General features: G+C 38.2%; 1 protein-coding gene across 2 annotated transcripts in view; it reads right to left on the reverse strand.

Annotated features, from left to right (window-relative positions):
• OSBPL10 (oxysterol binding protein like 10) overlaps window positions 1-18,397 on the reverse strand; it is a 113,451-nt gene that overhangs the window by 39,300 nt on the left and 55,754 nt on the right. For both annotated transcript variants that reach the window (XM_038129348.1, XM_038129349.1), the window contains exons 5-6: window positions 10,977-11,187; window positions 1,778-1,938 (exon numbers count right to left, since the gene is read on the reverse strand). In XM_038129348.1, the coding sequence (XP_037985276.1) occupies window positions 1,778-1,938; window positions 10,977-11,187 (372 nt within the window). The remainder of the gene's footprint in view (window positions 1-1,777; window positions 1,939-10,976; window positions 11,188-18,397) is intronic.

Raw genomic sequence — 18,397 nt, forward strand, 5'->3', positions numbered from 1 at the left:
CTGTACTACTACATAACAAAAATTGCATGCCTGATCCAGCTGCTTCTTGTTGCTCCACCAATCCACACTTCTACTTACTGTTTCTACCAAAAACACCATCTTGAGCTGACCTTTTCGTAACCTAAAAATCTTATTTTCTTTCTGCCCCCACCTCTCTTTCTTTTTTAATAGCTAATGCCTCAGGGCCTCCAAATGCAGGTTGCTGACTTCAGGAAGATTGCTCACAAAGCACTGAGGATTCTGCACTAGAAACAGTGCTACACTTCCTTGTTTCTATTCCCCTCTTCAAGGGTACTCCCTTCTCAATAAATCATGAGTTCCACAAGCAAAGCAATACCTCAAGCCACACACACAACTCAGTGTCTCTCATCAGCAAATGAACAGGGAGGGGATTGGACTCATAAAAAAATACTGTCATTTAAAACATGTTATGAATGGCTCAAGTCAACTGCAAAATGATAACTTAATGTGAGTAAAATCAGCTGCTGCTCTTTATGTTCTTGCTGTAAACTTCATGCTTCTACATCCCATTTGGCTTTGGTGATCAAGCGGATGATCAAGAATAAAAAAGAATACCAACAAAAACTAAAAAAAATCCTAATGAAACAGATTTCAGTGGTTCATGTAAGTAGTAACTCCCAAAATAATACTTTTAAATACCCTCTTGTCTTAAAAACACACTGTAAAAAGAACACTTGGCTTATCTGAAAAAAGAAATTACACAACTTCCTAAAAGTAATAAAAAGTAATTATTTAAACATTATGGTAAATGGACACTACGACTAACAGAATTCAAAATTCTTTTCTAAGGACAGAGGACCAAAGCAACATGTTAAAAAAACCTGGTTTCTCTGTGAATTATTTTGAACTATATTCAATTCAACATACAACAAAAGAACTGGAAAAACAGCTTTATTGATATCTCCAGCCATTACATATTCTGTTAAAGTGATGTAATTTAATTTAAGCCATTCCAATTGCCCAGAGCATTCACTAGTTTCTTCAGTTCATTCAAAATCTTTGTTCCGGTTCTCCAAGTCTCACGTGCTCCAGGTGCCCTATAATCTCTAGGGTCTCAGAGTGAAGTGTTTTCCTTGTGGGCAGGACTGGTTACTGAAGCAGACACCAGAAGCTGGAGAAGTTTGTCATCATGAGAGGTTTTCAGGGCATGAGATGTCTGATACGCAGCTGTGAGTCTCCTCAAAGAGTAGATGCTTCAGAGCTGCCCTTTACTAAGCAAATGCCACAAAAGCACAAATCAGCTGGTTGATGCAGGATGATGTGAACAAGTTCTGCCCATAATCACTTAACAGGAAAGGGATCAGGAAATAACATCATTTTTCAAATCAAAGAACAGTCAGCTATATTCAAGAGATGCCCAAGAGGAAACAGCAACACGGAAGAGCAAGTAGCAAGTACTATCTCCTGTCTATCTCAGAATAAAAAATAAATAAATAGCTTTTATTTGCATCAGAGGATAGAAATGTGTACTGACAATCTGTTGATTGCTTTTAAGATTAGGAAAGAAACTGTACACTTGCCAAAGTTTGCTGACCCAAGCACCTCAGAGAAGTAAAAGCACAGAACGAGATCATCAACATATTTTTTAAATTTCTGGTGTGCACTTTTGCATGAAACTTATCATTTTCACAAGTAACTTCAAACAAAGAGTACAATATAAAGACAAAATACAATAATTTATCAATGAAAGTATCCACCATCACACATGGTCTGCGTCTAACCAACAGAGGTCTCTACAGAGACCAAGAACGCTTACCTCAGTGTTTGGCTGTAGTGCCTGTGCATCCTGGGCTGCAGATGGTACTATGGTACTTGCCCATGTAATGTTGGCACTAGCAGATGATAAGGAGCTGAGGGCACCGTTTTTCAGTTCCTCTGTGGAGTGTGACTTGGGCCCAGGCCATCCCAGGATACCATCTGAAGCAGAAAATAGGTATCAGCTTACGAGAGAAAGATTACAGATTTCCTCCATTCACCTCGCCATTCTACGGATCTAAATGAGTTGTATCTCTTCTCTGCTTCCATGCACAGCTTTACTTTAGTAAAAAATGATCTTGTGCTTTCTGAACTAGCTTATGCAGTACCTCAAATGATATTCCTACCTTTGGAAGCAAGAAACCCTAAATAACCAAAGTAAGCATCTTACAGGCAAACTTATCTGTGATTTTTTTTAAGTCAATGAATGTCAGCCCTACCACCTGACTGTATAATTCTATCTGGCATACCTTGGAAATTAAGCAAGAATTCTCTACCCACTATTTTCATAGCTATGAAGTTATCCAAGTAAACCCTCCATTTTTTCTGCCTGAAATCAAAGTTTAAAGCCTAGCAGCTGCATTTTATTTCTGCCTGTACTACTAAAAATTTTTTCTAAAATGCTTTACTGGTACCAAGACCACAGTTTAAAAGAGGTCTCATTAGAAAGATACACATTAAATATGAATCAAACAAAACTTGGCATCAGAACAGCCCTTATTTCTGGGGGCACTTGATTTCCTGGATGAGTCTGTATTTAAGGATGCCATGACAGAAAGCACGATCAGCTAAGGCAAGCGCACAGTTGTTCCTCCCCAAGTGCTCTAAAACATAGTCTCAACAGTCAAATCAGTAGCCCTCAGCACAGGACTTAAAATTTCAGCTATTAATTACACACTGCTGTAAAACATAGTGATATGGATAAGAAAATCACAGCTCTTCACCCATTACCATAATTTATATATGAATATACAATTAGTGCCACAGGGAGGATCTCCTCTCGGCACTGACAAATTTTTAAGATGATGCAGAGCAACACAGAGTACATTAAAGAACATGCACTTTCTCCTCTCCATATGACCAGGGTTACCAGAGATTGCCTCCTAAGTGAAGTAAACGGTTAGATCTGGAGAGGCTACGCTGCATAATGTTACAGCAGCACTTCCATTATTAAAAAATGGGCCACAAATCCCACATCTGACTGAACTCTCACCAAATGCTAGAGATGAAACAGTTACAGAACATTCCTCTCATCAAAAATGGCACTAACCTATGAAGACATGGCAGGAGTTCAGATCCACTTTGCTTAGGGTGCTTTTGTGGCGCCATCTTTTGCTGAAGAAATCATGAGGAAAGCATAAGCAAGTAGTTTAAAAAAATTATTTTCAAAGATCTGAGTAACCAACAGGGGAAAAAATCCAGCTTTTTTCTTTTTTAAAATGTGTATTTCATACAATTACATAAAATTCCTCTTGCCAAAGGAAGAGTATTTCTGTGGCTCTGCTGTTAAATTATTTCTCACTCTTCATTATTTTGCAATAACAGATCTCGATCTAGTTTTCTGGTTCTCTCTGTCAAAGAAGATGAATAATGGATCACTGTTGCTATTTTCCTATTACAGAGACCCTAAAAAAAATTTATCTGACTTCTCTTTATGCCAATCTTAAAAAATATGTCATCCCATCATTTCCTTGGGCTATCCATTTTCTCTCTGCACAAACAATCTATTTGGCCTTCACTGTAAACAGTTATTTTTGATTTTTTTTTTAATCTAGTTTATGTAAATAAGCACAATAAAAAACTCCCACATGAAGAAGTACCTCACTTCAGGGGAAATTTTTAAGTGTGAACATTTACTTCATCATCACAAACATATTTTAAAAAGCACTACACTAGTTTTTCTCTTCAGTGCAAACACATTGTAAAAAGACCTTTGTATTTCCCTGCACATTTTAGAGTCTCTAATAGAAAGAGAAACTGTTAGAACTAGGCAAGCATGCTTTCTCTCCAGTATCAAGGGCAACGCTACCCTCACAAAACAACAAATCTTGTCAGCCTAATCAAATTTTAAACAGATCTTAAAAATACATTATGACCAAGCCAACACCAACAGGATGCCAAGAGTTACAGTCCAAATGATATTAAAGCACATTCATTTCCTCAACACTTTTGCATATAAGAAAAATTGTTTCGTTACACTGTGCGTCTGGTGTCTAGAATTTGAGTACTTTGCCAAAGAAAAATATGCAGGGAAACATATTAAGTCACACAGCACAGAAATCTAAACAAATAGAGAGTATCTCTCTGAATAAATTGAAAAAAAATCCAGCCTTTCAAAGTGCCGTCAGGGAACCTGTGATGATCTTTAATCCACAAATCATACTCTGAGATATCAGCATTCTCATATCATCTCAAGGGACTTGCCATATATCTAATACAGCAGCTCACATTTCAGGCAAAAGCAATCCCTGATAAGAGAACTCATCAGAAACTATCTTAAAATCAACTCAGACTAGAATTCAATCTCTATGTAGAAAGTGAAAGGCCACAACCATATGGCTCCTACTTTACTCATATTATCAGTTTTCCAAAACTTTTCAGGACAGTTTTTCAGGGTTTTCTTCAGTTTTTCAGTACACCCAAAATGTTCTCATTGGCACTAGTACAAATTACTCTTATCACAAAATAGTACAGGTATAGCTGTTGTCTGTGCCATATCTAATCCAGTTGTTTTACTGGAATTTACTCTCCACAGATTGAGCTGCCATCTGTAAATCATTTGATCCACTCTAATGGAGCTGCCACATCTTTGCCACTTCATGGGACTCAAACATTTCTATCACTAGTTCAATCCCTGTTCTTAAAAAGACTTTAAATATATATATAATATATATATAAAAATATATATAAATTAAACATAATATGAGAAAGTTTATCTTCTGAGTTGGATAAGAATAGGAAGAAATTGCTGTCATTGGTTTGTTTTTTTTAAGCCAGATTCTTTTCTCTCTTCTCAGTCATAGCCAAATACAGCTGACAGAAAGGTAAATTCTAATATATTTTGGTACATTTCAGAGCTCTAAAGGAATTCTCCAGCAAAGGCATTCACAAATTATATAAAAGTATTGACAGCTACATTACTACTTGCTTTAAGACTATGCAAAGCACTACACTAATTAAAACATAACATCTGTTTCTCCAGGAAAAAGTAGAAAGGACGTACCAAATACACAACTAGTAAAATCAGCCAAATCTCTTCTACCTGCACTGTGTCAGTTCTGTAATTCCAGGAGTGAAAACACACGTCTGATTCCTCTAAAACTTCAGAGCATATGTATATACAAAAGAGGAGTTCTTCTAGAACATATCCAAAAATTAGCTTCCTTCCCTCTTCCCCTCAACAGCAGCTTCCCCTGTGATGAATGCATAACAGGCAAGTACAGCAAAGCACATGAGAACACTTGTACCTAAGCAAAGCACAGCATCCAGACACAACCTATTTATCCTTTCCCTACAGCAATGCTGAAGTTCACAAACATCTATTTTAGAGGGCACAATAGGTTGTATCACACAAATGCCCTCAAGAGAAACATCTTTCCCTTCTACAGGTGCACACTGCAGGAGTGAGGGGAGTTCTCTCCAAAGAGAAGGTTTACAGAAGACTTTTCAGTTAAGCAATGTTGATAATTTTCTTTTGTTGGTTTTGATTTTCTGGGTACCTGATGTACCTTCAAACTCACTTTTGCATGATAATTGATGCATGAAACATGCTTAACACCTATCTCAATTCCGTAATAAAAGTTTCTAATTTGAAGTCCTCTGGTCTTGCCTGGGAGACTACAAAAAAACACCCCACATTTTTTCCCTGGCACAATTGTAAACCAACATCTATTGATAACACTTTCAGGACATATTTTAAATATACTCTACCAAATATCCCCTGCAGTGGTAGGCCTTGAGGAGAAACCAATATTAGACCTGGATTCATTCCCCTGCCAGGGACAGATGTGACAGCTTGGTCTGTCTGCTGAATCCCTACAGCACACTGAACCAGCAACAGCAAACGGCAGCTGCATCTCTGCTTTTCACATGAGACTGTATTTGCTAATGTTGTGTGGGGACTAGAAAATAATGTTATCTTCCAATGAAAGAACAACATGTAAGGAATAATGTATCAGCCTTGAGACAGAACAGGAAATTGTTCTGGTTATTCTTGACAGAAGCAAGGCTGGGGAGGGTACAATTAATGGAGAACTGACTGATCAAGCTGATTTTAGTACTGTACACCAGTAACAAAGAATTTGTACTCCTGGTTTTTTTCCTCACTCTTCCCTCTCCACATGCACTTAAGCACAAACAAGGACTTACCTGTCTACTCATTTTTCTCTCTTGTCATCAGCTGCAAGAGAATTCCTAGCGGTCATTTGTCAACAAATTGAAAGCATCTAGATTTTGTCCTTCCTACCCATTTATTTTCTTCAAAAAGGAGACAACAGAGAATAAAAAGCTCAAGTATATCCTGCCCCCAACTCCAGAATAATCTCTGATCCATTTGTTTCCATGGGACTCAAAATCAGCAGTGTTTGCACATTAAAGTGAACTGCAGAAAATCCATAGTAAGGATGAGTTTGGTTTTTGTTTTTAAAAAATCTTAAGAAAAATGAAACATTGTACAGTTTGGAAAAGCAGGCGAGGGAGAGATAGAAAAACATAGGAGGGAATTCCTATTGGGAAGATGCTTTATTCAGTAAATGAATGGCCAAAGTGAAATGCAGATTAAAAGAACGGATTGATCCGTGCAGGCTGCTACTACAGGAGAGGATTCTGTCTACCAAAATACCAGAATAAAAAAAAACCAAAACCAGATCTAAAACACAACACACCCTGGGCAGAGCTACATTAAAACAAACATTAAAGTTTGCTCCGTTCGCAGTCTGGGAGAGAAGAATGTTAACAGTTGCAATCAACAGGCTCTGGAGATACTCTTCTGCCAAAGGCTGTATACAGAGCTGGAAAAAATAACACTAGAACTTCTAAAGTTAGAAATGAAGACAAAAGTTTCTTCTCCACATTTTTATTTTCCAAGTCTGCATGCCAAATAAACTCAAGCCTGTCAGAAGGCACTTTTGATGTACCTAAGTGGTGACATTCCCGGCCAAAAAGAAAGGTCTTGACATTTTCCACCATCTTACAAAAAAAAAAAAAAATGTAATTCCCAAACACAAAGAAGCTTGTAAAGATGCAATCTCTCATCCTCAACTCACACTATACATAACCAACCCTTTCAGCTAATAATACCCTTCTCTGGCACATTTTTCAATGAAAGAAAAAAAATTACAAAAATGTAGCCAGTGATCAATGCACATACCTTTAATAGACAGCTAGAAATTATTTTGACATTAATTTTACTTAAAAGTAGAAACACAGACAGGATTTTACTTCACGGTTCTTGTTGATTTACTTCCAAAACAGACAATCACAAAAACCCTTCCACAAAGCTTCAGACTAGAAATTTATAAAATCATTGACTAGCCTTCAAGACAAGATTGAAGACTTCAGTTTAATCTTCATGTCTGCTTGTAAGCTTGAGGTCTAAGACTGACAATTCGTGAGAAACATGAAATGGAAAAATCATGTCATCCTTAAACTATTCCATTAGAAAAGATGCCATAAAAATATTTTAAGTCATGACCTACATAATTGTAGATTCTGGACAAGATTCCACTAAAGTGAATGCTGATTTCTTTCTACTCTAATTACTGGAAAACAAAGCAACAAAAATATTTATGTCAAAAGAAAGAAGACACTTTTTTCCCTTGTCTAAAACAATAAATGTCAGTGTATGTTTAAAATAGTGACTATTTCATCATAACCTTCATGAGAGCATTCCATAAGTACTAGGTCAGTGTCGGAACCCAGGATTCTCCTCTGGGTGTCCTGGATGGCCAGAGCCGCTGGCAGGGGGCTCTGAGACCCTGGCATGCAGCCAAAGACACTCTTGGGGTTTTGATCTTAGCCTGTGGAGCAAATTACTAGCTCTGTATGAAGAATTATAATCCACACACACACAAGTTTAGATAGCATAGTAGAGATAATCACGAAGTGAAAGGAAGGATTTTTGAGTGCTGTACAGGGGGGTTTTAAGCCTTGTACACAGGGGTCCAAGTTTTGTACATGGGGGTCAGGAGATCTAAGATGGAGGGACTTGGGTGTGCCCTGTCCTCTTTCTTTCTCCTTCCTAACCTCCATGTCTTTGGTGATGTTGGCACTCACAGATTGGTTTAGAGTAGAAAGTCACCATTCAATATAGACAGTAGGTATTGGGGGAAAAGCATAAACATGTAGTACGTAATATATGATATAAAAGATGGCACCAGCCCCCTGGGAGGGCAGTGTGCCTTTGTCTGAGCTGCTGAACGGGCCACAGCAGTTCAGGAGAAGAATCTTTTAGATAACCAACAATAAACTACCTTGAGAACAGACAACAGAAGACTACTGAGTCTTTCTTCGAAGGCACGGGTTGGAGGAGGGACTTTTCCATCTTTCGGGATCACCCCAATCCGGGGGTGAAACCCCACAGGTCAGAAACTCTCAGCCACTTTCAAATCCTTGCTTTAGAGGCAGTAAGACTGCAAGGTCTCCAGGGAAGTCAGCAAAACTTTCACAATTGGGTAGAAAGACCCCAAGGAAACAAGGAAAGGTACAGATTAAGTAGATAGGTATCTACTTTTAAGGCAGTTCTCTCTCTTTATGACATAATAGTGAAAGCTTTGGATGCTGAAGGAAAGCATACTCAGGGGTAGGTTCAAGTTACCTAAGCTAAGCAACTGAGTATTTCTCACACTCTACACAAGGAAGACTGTTGCCTGCCTGGACTGGATTGCTGTCATGAACTGTGGGCTAGAAGCAAGAAAATAAATTATCAAATTCCTATCTTGTCTCTGTCTACGCATTCTGCCCCAGAATGCCCACTAGCATCTTTACACCACACAGTAGGTCATGAGACAGCACTGGGATGGAAGCATTCAGCAATAAATTGCACAGGACCGTGACATCTCACAAGCAAGGTGTTTGAGAATTCCTACCACAGGAGCACATGGTTTTTAAACTAACAAGAATAATTTTCACCTGACAGCAACAGAAAAGGTCGTCTTCTATTGTACCTGCTGGGTATAAAATTAAAAGAATCCACCTGGAGGACACAATCAAAATGAACTAGATCATCTCTCAGAATTAGTTTGCCAGGGGATTACTTAAAGGCTTTATTCTGAATAGGTATGAGCTTATGCAGCTTTGATGACTCTGAAACTCTACCAACTCAGCACAAACATTAAGTCTATCAAAGTACGCCTGGAAAAGATTAAGTGTATAGGAAAATCAGTAATCAAGACTTGTAGGCCAGGTTCTTTCAGGCAACTGTGTTGCATAACAAGGCCTAGGGAAAAAAAAAATCATTTCGGTGAGGGAGAAGAGACTAAATATTTCAGCAGCTTTTAGTTCCCTCTTAGTTCTTTTTTTATTTTTTTACTTCCATACCAATGAATAAACCCACAGACACACTGAAGAATTAACTGCTTGCATTCAAGTTCTCACAGTTACACCAAAGATGCTGATGCAAAGCAGTGCTACAGAATTTTGATTCCTGAAAGGATTCTCATGCAAGTTTACAGTCTTAGGAAGAACAAATAAAAACAATTATTAAATTTCATCATTCAGTATTTCATAGTTGTGACTTTCCTCTAAAAAAAAAGGTGATTCCCTTTAAGCAATTACTAATGCTTTGCTTGCTTTTCTCTCTTCCTGTACATAGATCCTCAAAAAACATTATCAAGTCAAAGCAAAGACTGATTTAACAGACGATTATGTGGACACAAAGTCAAGGACACATACACCTCAAGGCATCTATCTCAGGATAGTTCACTTAGATCACATCAAGATGAAAAACAACCTTCAGGGACCTTGAAACTAGAAAGTAATTTTTCTTCAAGGGATGCTTTTCGGTTTCGAGCCATTCTTTTCTGAAATAAAGTTATATCAATTTAAGCACTTTAGCATTACTATTTAGGTAAGTGCAAAGGAGGTTTGCATTTTCTACAAGAAAATTGCAATTTTTTACAAATCATGTTTCTTTATGAAACTGAACAGTATCTGGATATGGGAAAATCAGCACGCACCATAGGACAGGAGTCAAAAGGTTTAATATTGTGTTTTCCAGGAACCACTTTAGTATCATTTTCCTGCTTCCCAAGTAACCCTTTCACATTTCTATTCTCCTAACAATGGGAATGCCTTAGAGGCTGTCCCACTGTGCCATCTCAGCAGCCTTGAGGGCATGTGCTGCCCTCCAGTGAACCTACTGCAAGTAAGGGCAGGATCACGGGGATTGTTTCGGAAGCACCCAAAGAAAACACAAAAAGCCACCCTGTATCCAGAAGGGATATCCTGCTGCTGCTGCTTTTATTACATCAACACTTGCTCTTGTTCTTAATACTTGGCAGTGCAGTTTATGCATGGGAAAATGCTAACCACCCTTCCAGAAAGCTCAAGGTTCAACTTCTAGCAGTATGGACAGATCCAGAACTGGGTGAACTGGAAAAACTGAGGTACACAGGGACTGAGAGGCTTATGCCTGCAGAGCTCACTGTAGTATCACACTGACATTTTAGGCTCATGAAACTTGCCACTTTTTTTTTTTTTTAAAGCATGGAGAACTCTTTTCAGACTCAAAGAAAACCACAGACCAAAATAAATCCACCTCAGCAGCATCCTTCCATGCAGAAAACTAGAAATATTATTTGCACTGTAGCACTGCATAGCATTATTTTATCAAACAAATCTGTATCGAGATGGAAATCTATTAAAAAAAAAAAGGAGGGGGAGCAAACCAAAACAACCAAGCTGGTTCCACACTGCCACTAAGAATGCAGGTTTATATATACCTCTTCCCCGTGCCCCATTTTTTTGTGTAGCTATCTTCAGGAGCAATTTCTCTAAGAAAATCTCTTTTCCTCCTCTCTTCTGACTGCAATACATTTTGCACCTCTTTTTTTAGGCAAAGAATTACAGTGCTTGAGGCAGCAGAAGCTCACAAACAGCTCATCCCAACTTGCCTCTCTGAGAATGGTTAATTTTTCCTGCTTCATATCTTAATAAAACATCCCAAGACACATGGAATAATACCCAAGGGAGCCTCTGCTCACCTGATGACAGTGTCCTGTTATGCTGTTGGCCCACTTGATGCATGCTTTGCTGTAGTAGACTCAGGCATTCTCCAAGGCAGCTCAGGGTGGCAGCAGAGGTAGCTTTTAAAAGTAGCAAGTCCTGATCCAAGGCAGTAAGAGGTCCAGAATTTGGGAGAGATTCAATGGCTTGTACAAGATTCTTCTGTTGTCCTTCAGCTTGGCTCATGATCTGTAAATGTCCAAAAACATCTGCTGTCATAGGAAATATCATTATGTAGCTGTTAAGTTCTTATGGATTGAAATAGTGACTAAATGTGAAGAACTACCACAAATGGATGTTAATGTTCTGATCCAAACATACCATATACTCACCTACAAAAACGAAGGGCTTGAGACTACCAAAGGCCTGTAAAAATGTCAAGACTATGTTAGAGAATAGTCTCTTAAAATAGTAGGTTCACAGTAGGTTTAATAGTGACTCATACTTTCTGAAAGTCTTTGTAAGGAAAAGTATGAAAATTCTACTTCCTTCTCCATTATTAATTTAGGCTTAGATTTTCTTGCCTTTGTATGTGATCTGAGACGCCCAAGAAAGTTACACTGTCCCTCCTCTTTTCCTACATAAAGTATCTCATCACAGTTTAAGAATAGGCATTACCCATTTCTCAAACTAAGGAGCTGTTTTTACAAAATGCAGTCATTTTTAAGCTTACAGACATTAGCATAGGAAGCAACTAAGAGCACTTATTTCATATCCAATATGAATACCAGCTGTCAGGCAGAAAGTTAACTTCTTTCGAGGCCTGGACCATCCAGATGAACATGAAAGGGGTGCTTGTATAGCAGGTAAAAACAGTATTTGAGCAGGCTGCTCTTTAAGCAAATTGGCAAGCTTTCAAAACCCTAAAGCCAAAAGAAAAATATGTTCCAAATTTCTCTCTCAATTTTTGAAGCCTGTAGGAAAACATATATGCATATGACAAGCCTCTTACACTTACCTTGCAAAAAACTTGCTGCAAAAATTTACATGTCTACACTTGAGATACCCAAAGTTTTCAGAAAAATGTATCTGAAGACATCATAATAAACAAAGATTCAAGCTCCATTTGTCCACACTACTGTACTGTAAAAATGTATTACAAACTTCATGACTTTTTTATTACCATTATTATATTTTCAAGTACTGTGTGTTCCTGCAGCCTTCCTACATTACTGTAAATTGACTGATTAAAAATATATGTTGAGTGCACTGAAAAGCTAGAAAGGAAACTGAACTCAGAGATGAAATAACCACTTTTGCAAAAAAAGACTAGAATTACACAAGATGATGATGTTGCAGTTCGTAAATTTAGCCAAATGCCTTGCTGAAGGTTAACATGACATTTTATTAATCAACATTTGAAACAGAGGCCAAAACTTCAGTAAAAGCCACAGACAATTTTAATTCCCTCTGGCAGAAAACAAGACCTGTCAGAAGGTGGCACAGACCTCTCCAATGTGCAGCTTTAGGGAACCACAGAATCAATCCCAGGCAATGCAAGTATTCCTCCTTTATGCAAAGAGCACAAGGAGGCAAATAGAAGAACAGCCAGGAGAAAAAAGATGACCATCTCCCTGGAAGACTAAACAATATAATTGTATGGAAAACTGCTTCTCTCCTTTTCCCATCCTGCATAAGAGTGTGAAATTGAAAATCTGACTTTCTCATACTTCAAAGTGACAGAAATGTTATATTTTCATTTCCAAGTTTCCTACTTTTTTTCTTTTTCTTTTTTTTTTTTTTTTTGGGGGGGGGCGGGGGAACAGCTTACAAATCCAAGATTTGCTTCCATAAAAAATAAAATAAAAAATAAAAGCAAAAGGAAAACTTTTAAAACTTCAAACATATTAATTTTCCCCTCCCCCTTGATAAAGGATTCTATTCTTTCACAGATAAGACAGGAGCATAAGATAAACTGATCAGGGAGTTTAGAAAACATTTGGAAAATTAACTGAATGTTTGCAGCTATCACCCAGCCCAGAAATTTACAGGCTTTTGTCAGCTGTATTCTTCCTAGATTAGGAGAAATTTCAATAAATCAAAGATTTTTTTTTCTATTTTTATCCAAAACAAGGCATTGGTCCAAGTCTTACTGTTTTCTAGCTGACCTAAGACACCTTTACAGCAACCTTTTGATTCAGCTTTTACTTGCTACCTAGTTTCATGTTATAGTTGTGATACCAGCAGCTGATCTACAGACCTGACACAGCAGAAGACATCTGGAAATGCAACTTCTGTGCAGGATTCAAAGCACAAGAACTTGCTGAACATTTACTGCTCAAACACTGATCAAAAATACACTGTTTAAGGTGCTGAATCCCCAGAACAAAGATGAAGAACCTCCCCCATTGTAAAGTGACAGATCAACTCAATGGCAAAAAGCATAAGGAAATTACCTATATTATTGAAACAACTGACCTTTTTTAATATGTTTGCCAATTTTTTTAAGACCTTAACAAAAGATTTCAGAAGAGCTGAAGTGTAGTTGCACTACAGAGAATAAATCAAGGAGGAGCCAATACAAAACCACCAAACCATACAAGATGAAACTCATTAAATACATTAACTCTTAACAGGACAGCCACTAAGTCATGCAGTTATAGCAATATCCTCTGTCTTACTGGTGGGTCTGTTTTTTGCTTTTTCCCAGGAGATGAGAGGTAAAATGCTTGACTTACTAGCACTCTAAGCTTGTTCCAAAATCACAATGAAAAAGCTTCGACTTTGACAAAGGTAAGTTTCTAACTTTCTTTTTCCAAAGTAAAATAACTTGCCTAATTTTGAATGACTTTGCTTGCACATGTGGTTATTTTAGCACCTTAAAATTCTCCAACCTTCCCATTTGCAAATACAGACAGCTCAAAGCAGTAGTTCTCTATTTGTAACAACAACAAAGGGTATTCGCCCCGTCTCCCCACCAAATATTAACCTATTTCTCTTTCCACTTTTTTTTGGATTTGCCAATTCCTCTTCACCTATATATTCTTCTCATAATATCACAAAACAACTGCACATCCTCAGAAAAGCACTGAAACTTCAAACATACAACTTTATGATAGATGTACAATAAAAAAACTGAAAGAACCACCAGGACTATATGTATTAAAAAGAATTACATGTGTGCAAATATCTAGCATTATTAGGTCTGCATTTACTTTACTGCAAAATGTTCAGTAAGATGAAACCTCATCCTAGGAAGACACCAGCTCAAACGCATGGTTTGCTTCTTTCTCCATCTTTTGATTCAGGAGAACAAGCAGATGACAAATGTTCCAAATTAACAGCTGCTCCTGAAGCGTGAAAGAGATTCAGACCTTTCAGCCTGTCAGAAACTCTCAGGTATTGCCTGTGTTCTTGTAGGGGATTGACTTTGGCTGGATACCCAGTGCCCACTGCTTCTCCTCCTTGGCTGAATAACAAAAGGTTTGGGGGATCGAGATGAGGACAGGGAGGTCACCCAATTACCATCACAAGCAAAACAGACTGGACTCAGGGATGTCAGTGTCATTAGTACCAATCAGAGTAAGGCAATGAGAAAATAAAACCAAATCTTACTTTTCTTCCGCTTTCCCTTCTTCTCAGGCTTAACTTTATTCCCAGTTTCACTACCTCCTTCCCCAGAGCAGCACAGGGGCACAGTTATGGGGGTTACAGCCTGATCATGACACATTGTCTCTGCCACTCCATGCTCCTTGCTCTCTTCTCCTGATCCGGCATGGCAAACAGTCCTGCACAAACTGCTCCAGCTCAGGTCTTTCACAGGGTCACAAGTCCTGTCAGCAAATGCTTCAGCCTGTGCTTCCCCCAGGGTCACAGCCTCTTTCAGGCATCCATCTCTTCTGCCAGGGTCCTACACAGGCTGCAGGTGGATCTCCGCTCACCATGGGCCTCCATGGGCTGTAGGACATCCTGCTCCACCATGGGCTTCACCACAGGCTCCAGGGAAATCCCTGCTCCAGTACCTGGAGCACCACCTTCCCCTCCTTTGTCACTGGCCTTGGTGTCTGCAGTTGCTTCTCTCACATTTTCTCACTCCTCTCTTGTCTGACAGCAGTTTTTTCCTCCTTCTTAAATCTGTTATCCCAGAGGCTCTACCACTGTGGCCGATGGGCTTGGCCAACTGCAGGTCCATCTTGGAGCCAGCTGGCCTTGGCTCTGTCAGACATGGGCAAGCTTCTGGCAGCTTCTCACAGAAGCCATGTCTGTAGCCCTTCTCATGCCAAAGCCTTGCCATGCAAGCCAACAAATTCTCCTGAGTAACACTACTCTCCAAGAAACCTGCCATCCAATGACCCTCTCATGAATGTCAGAATGCAACAGGAAACATCTGTGATGCTCTCCTCTCTAGGTTATGCCCTCCCTACCACTTGTTCCAAAACAAGACAATCCACAGCTTTTGTTGCTGCCTGCTTCCTCCTCTTCAGGGCTGATCTTAACATCCTGTGCGATCGCTTTCCCTACTTAACCCAGCCCCAGCAACTGCTACCTATTCCTTCACAGCTGGAACTGCACCTCCTGTTCTGAACACACAGCCAACCACAATGCGAGAGACCAAACACTTATGTGATGAGAATCCAAACAAGTGGTAAGTAGAAATGACCTATTCTCAGGGTTATTTCCACAGTATGTCGATGATAAGCAGAAAAAAGACATGGGATACCCTAGGTTTGAAAAGAAATTTATTTCAGACATAATAAGATGAAAAAACATTCTTTAATGTGGTAAATAAGCTAAAATTAGTTACTAAAAATTAAATTAGGAAGTAAAAATGAAAAACTGAAGTGTTATTTTCCATGTTAAAAAAAATACTGGAATTCAACATTTTGTTAAAATACTAGATGATACATTATTCTTTCCCATGCAGAAAAATCATCTTAAAAAGTCTGAATGCCATTTTTTACTTAAGGCTTCAATTTGTTTCTGAAACTAGAAAGAGAGAGATTCCAAATTATTAAGTATAATAATAAATAATCTCTATTCAAGATTTTTCCTCCCATTTGACACCAAAAAATAAACAGAAACTTCAAACAAAGAAAACTGAATAGCCACACCTAAATGTAAGAGCATATGATTCCTTTTGACATGATTTTATTTTAAATGCTTTTGTCATCCAGACTCCAAGACTAACAGGCATAAGTCTGTTTGTCTAGGACAGATGCTTATTACCAGACATCTTTCTTTCTAGAATTATTGATCCTACAGGATTTTGCCCAATTAACACAGTGCATTGCAACAACCTAAAGTAAACACCAGCTTTATGCCATCTGTAAAACTTCTCAATCCACAGCTGCCACAGGGGCACCTCCCAAGACAGTGACTTCAGGTTCCTCAAAGGAAGAATGACATCAGCCATATGACCTCAGAGGGCAAGCAGACACTCTCCCTTTGTCACAGGGGCCACGTGGAGCTGGCTATGAAAACAAGTAGCATCACCAATCCTGTCTTTCTACATAATGATTTAAATGCTTCAGGTCATTCTACCCTCCTTCTAGAATATAAAACATGTGAGAGATTCTTCTGACTGTGCCAGCCACAATCTGATACACATATGAGCAATTTCAATTTTAGTTTAAATTTAGTTTAATTGTTGTTTAAATAGTGTTGATAACATAATTGAATCCTTTACAGTCAGTATTAAGATGTGCCTACCCATGCATGAGGAAAAATCTAAAACACTCCAGAGAAAAAAGAAAACATTCTTTCAGCCCTGAAAAGCTACAGAAATTATGTATCAAGCTCATCTGTGACATGCTAGAAATCATTCATGAAAGAGACTGCTCCATCAGTTAATAACTCTTTTTCTCTACTACAGTAATCTCTGCACACCATCACCAGCAGCACGTGGTCTGACAACTTATCTGTAGGCAATTCCTCTGAAAGATTTAATGCAGTCATTTTTATTTTTAAATCCTTTCCATTATTGACTGCATGCGAGTTGAAAGCAGTTATGAAAAACATGGGAAAATAAACAATAAAATAAAAAGTGCCTATACAAAAAATAGAGCATCTGTAAAAATAAACAGTTGTGTGGAAAAATCTTTAGACACTTTAATAGTAATAGAAATGCAACATGCATCACTTCCTTAAAACTCCAAGTCAAGCTGTCCTTGTGAGAAGTTTATTGCTTTTAAACACTGGGAAATAGCGAGCTTGCTGCTGCACTCGTTTTTGGCAGGATTTGATTGGTTGGTGCTTCATTTGGGGTAGGTTTTTCTAATATGAAAACAGTCTCTCTCTCTCTCTCTCTCTGACACATACACACCTTCTAGAAATACTAGTTTTTTGCTTTTTAGAAAATAGTACCAGAAAAATAACTTTTCAGAAAACACCGGGAAAGGACAGGAGGTGAGACCAGCTTTTCAAACTACTCTAGAATTAAGTCACAAGTGATGAGTGAGGACATTTAACCATTGTTAAACAAGCAGATTTCACAGGAGTTTGAATTTTTTCTTTTATTTCATAGAAAACACCTTTTTTCTTAAAAGCAAATGAAGAACAGAAGAGTCCACTCACAAGAAACAAAAACCTTTGAAGTCACTGTAAATGTGATATATTGTGTTGCCACATGAACCTAACACAGTCATCAATTCTGACCTTGAGCAAGGACGCCTCCTGCAATCTTGACTTGTATTTCATCAACACCACAAACTGTCATGCAAAAATCAAAAGTTAAAACCACCAATATAAGTAGAATATATGTGTATATATATACACATACATATATCAAGAATACATCAAAATGCAAGATACTGATACCTGGAACTCCTATGTCACTAAAGCAATCACACCAGTCACTAACAGGACACACTAGCTACCAATTCAGCTCACATTCACAAATCCAACACTATTTCCATTAAACCTGCCCACTTTCCACTATTTATTCTGAAAAAGGAAAGAGCATCAACACACATGCAAGACTACTGTAAATACTGTTAATCATCAGCTCAGAAAGTATACCTCACCAATTGAGATGTCTGGCAAATGAAGGTAACTCATACAAATACAGTAAAACTGGGTTTGGTTTTTTTTCAAATTTAATGCTCTGTTGTTTTGAGTTAAGCATAACCACAGCAGAGGAAGTGAACTTTTGCCATGACTTAAATTACTGAGACGAGTTTTCAGACTACTCAAGGTTACTTGCTATGTCCATCTTACTACTTGACATAAGAAATTTTCTGACGAGGATTTACAGACTTCACTCCTGTCTTCAGTAGAGTCACATAACAGATCTTGCAATGGGATTCCATCTATAGCATGCAAGCCAGGAAGACAAAATCACAGCTTAATATGTAACGAAGATGAAATAACTAAGAATAGAGAGTGCTGCTGGAAGTACTCCAATAGCTAACAGAAATCTCTTATCAAGATAATTTTGCAATTCAGCTTTTAAAGCGCCTAG

This window comes from Motacilla alba, chromosome 2 (assembly GCF_015832195.1).
Source record: "Motacilla alba alba isolate MOTALB_02 chromosome 2, Motacilla_alba_V1.0_pri, whole genome shotgun sequence".
NCBI lineage: Eukaryota > Metazoa > Chordata > Aves > Passeriformes > Motacillidae > Motacilla > Motacilla alba.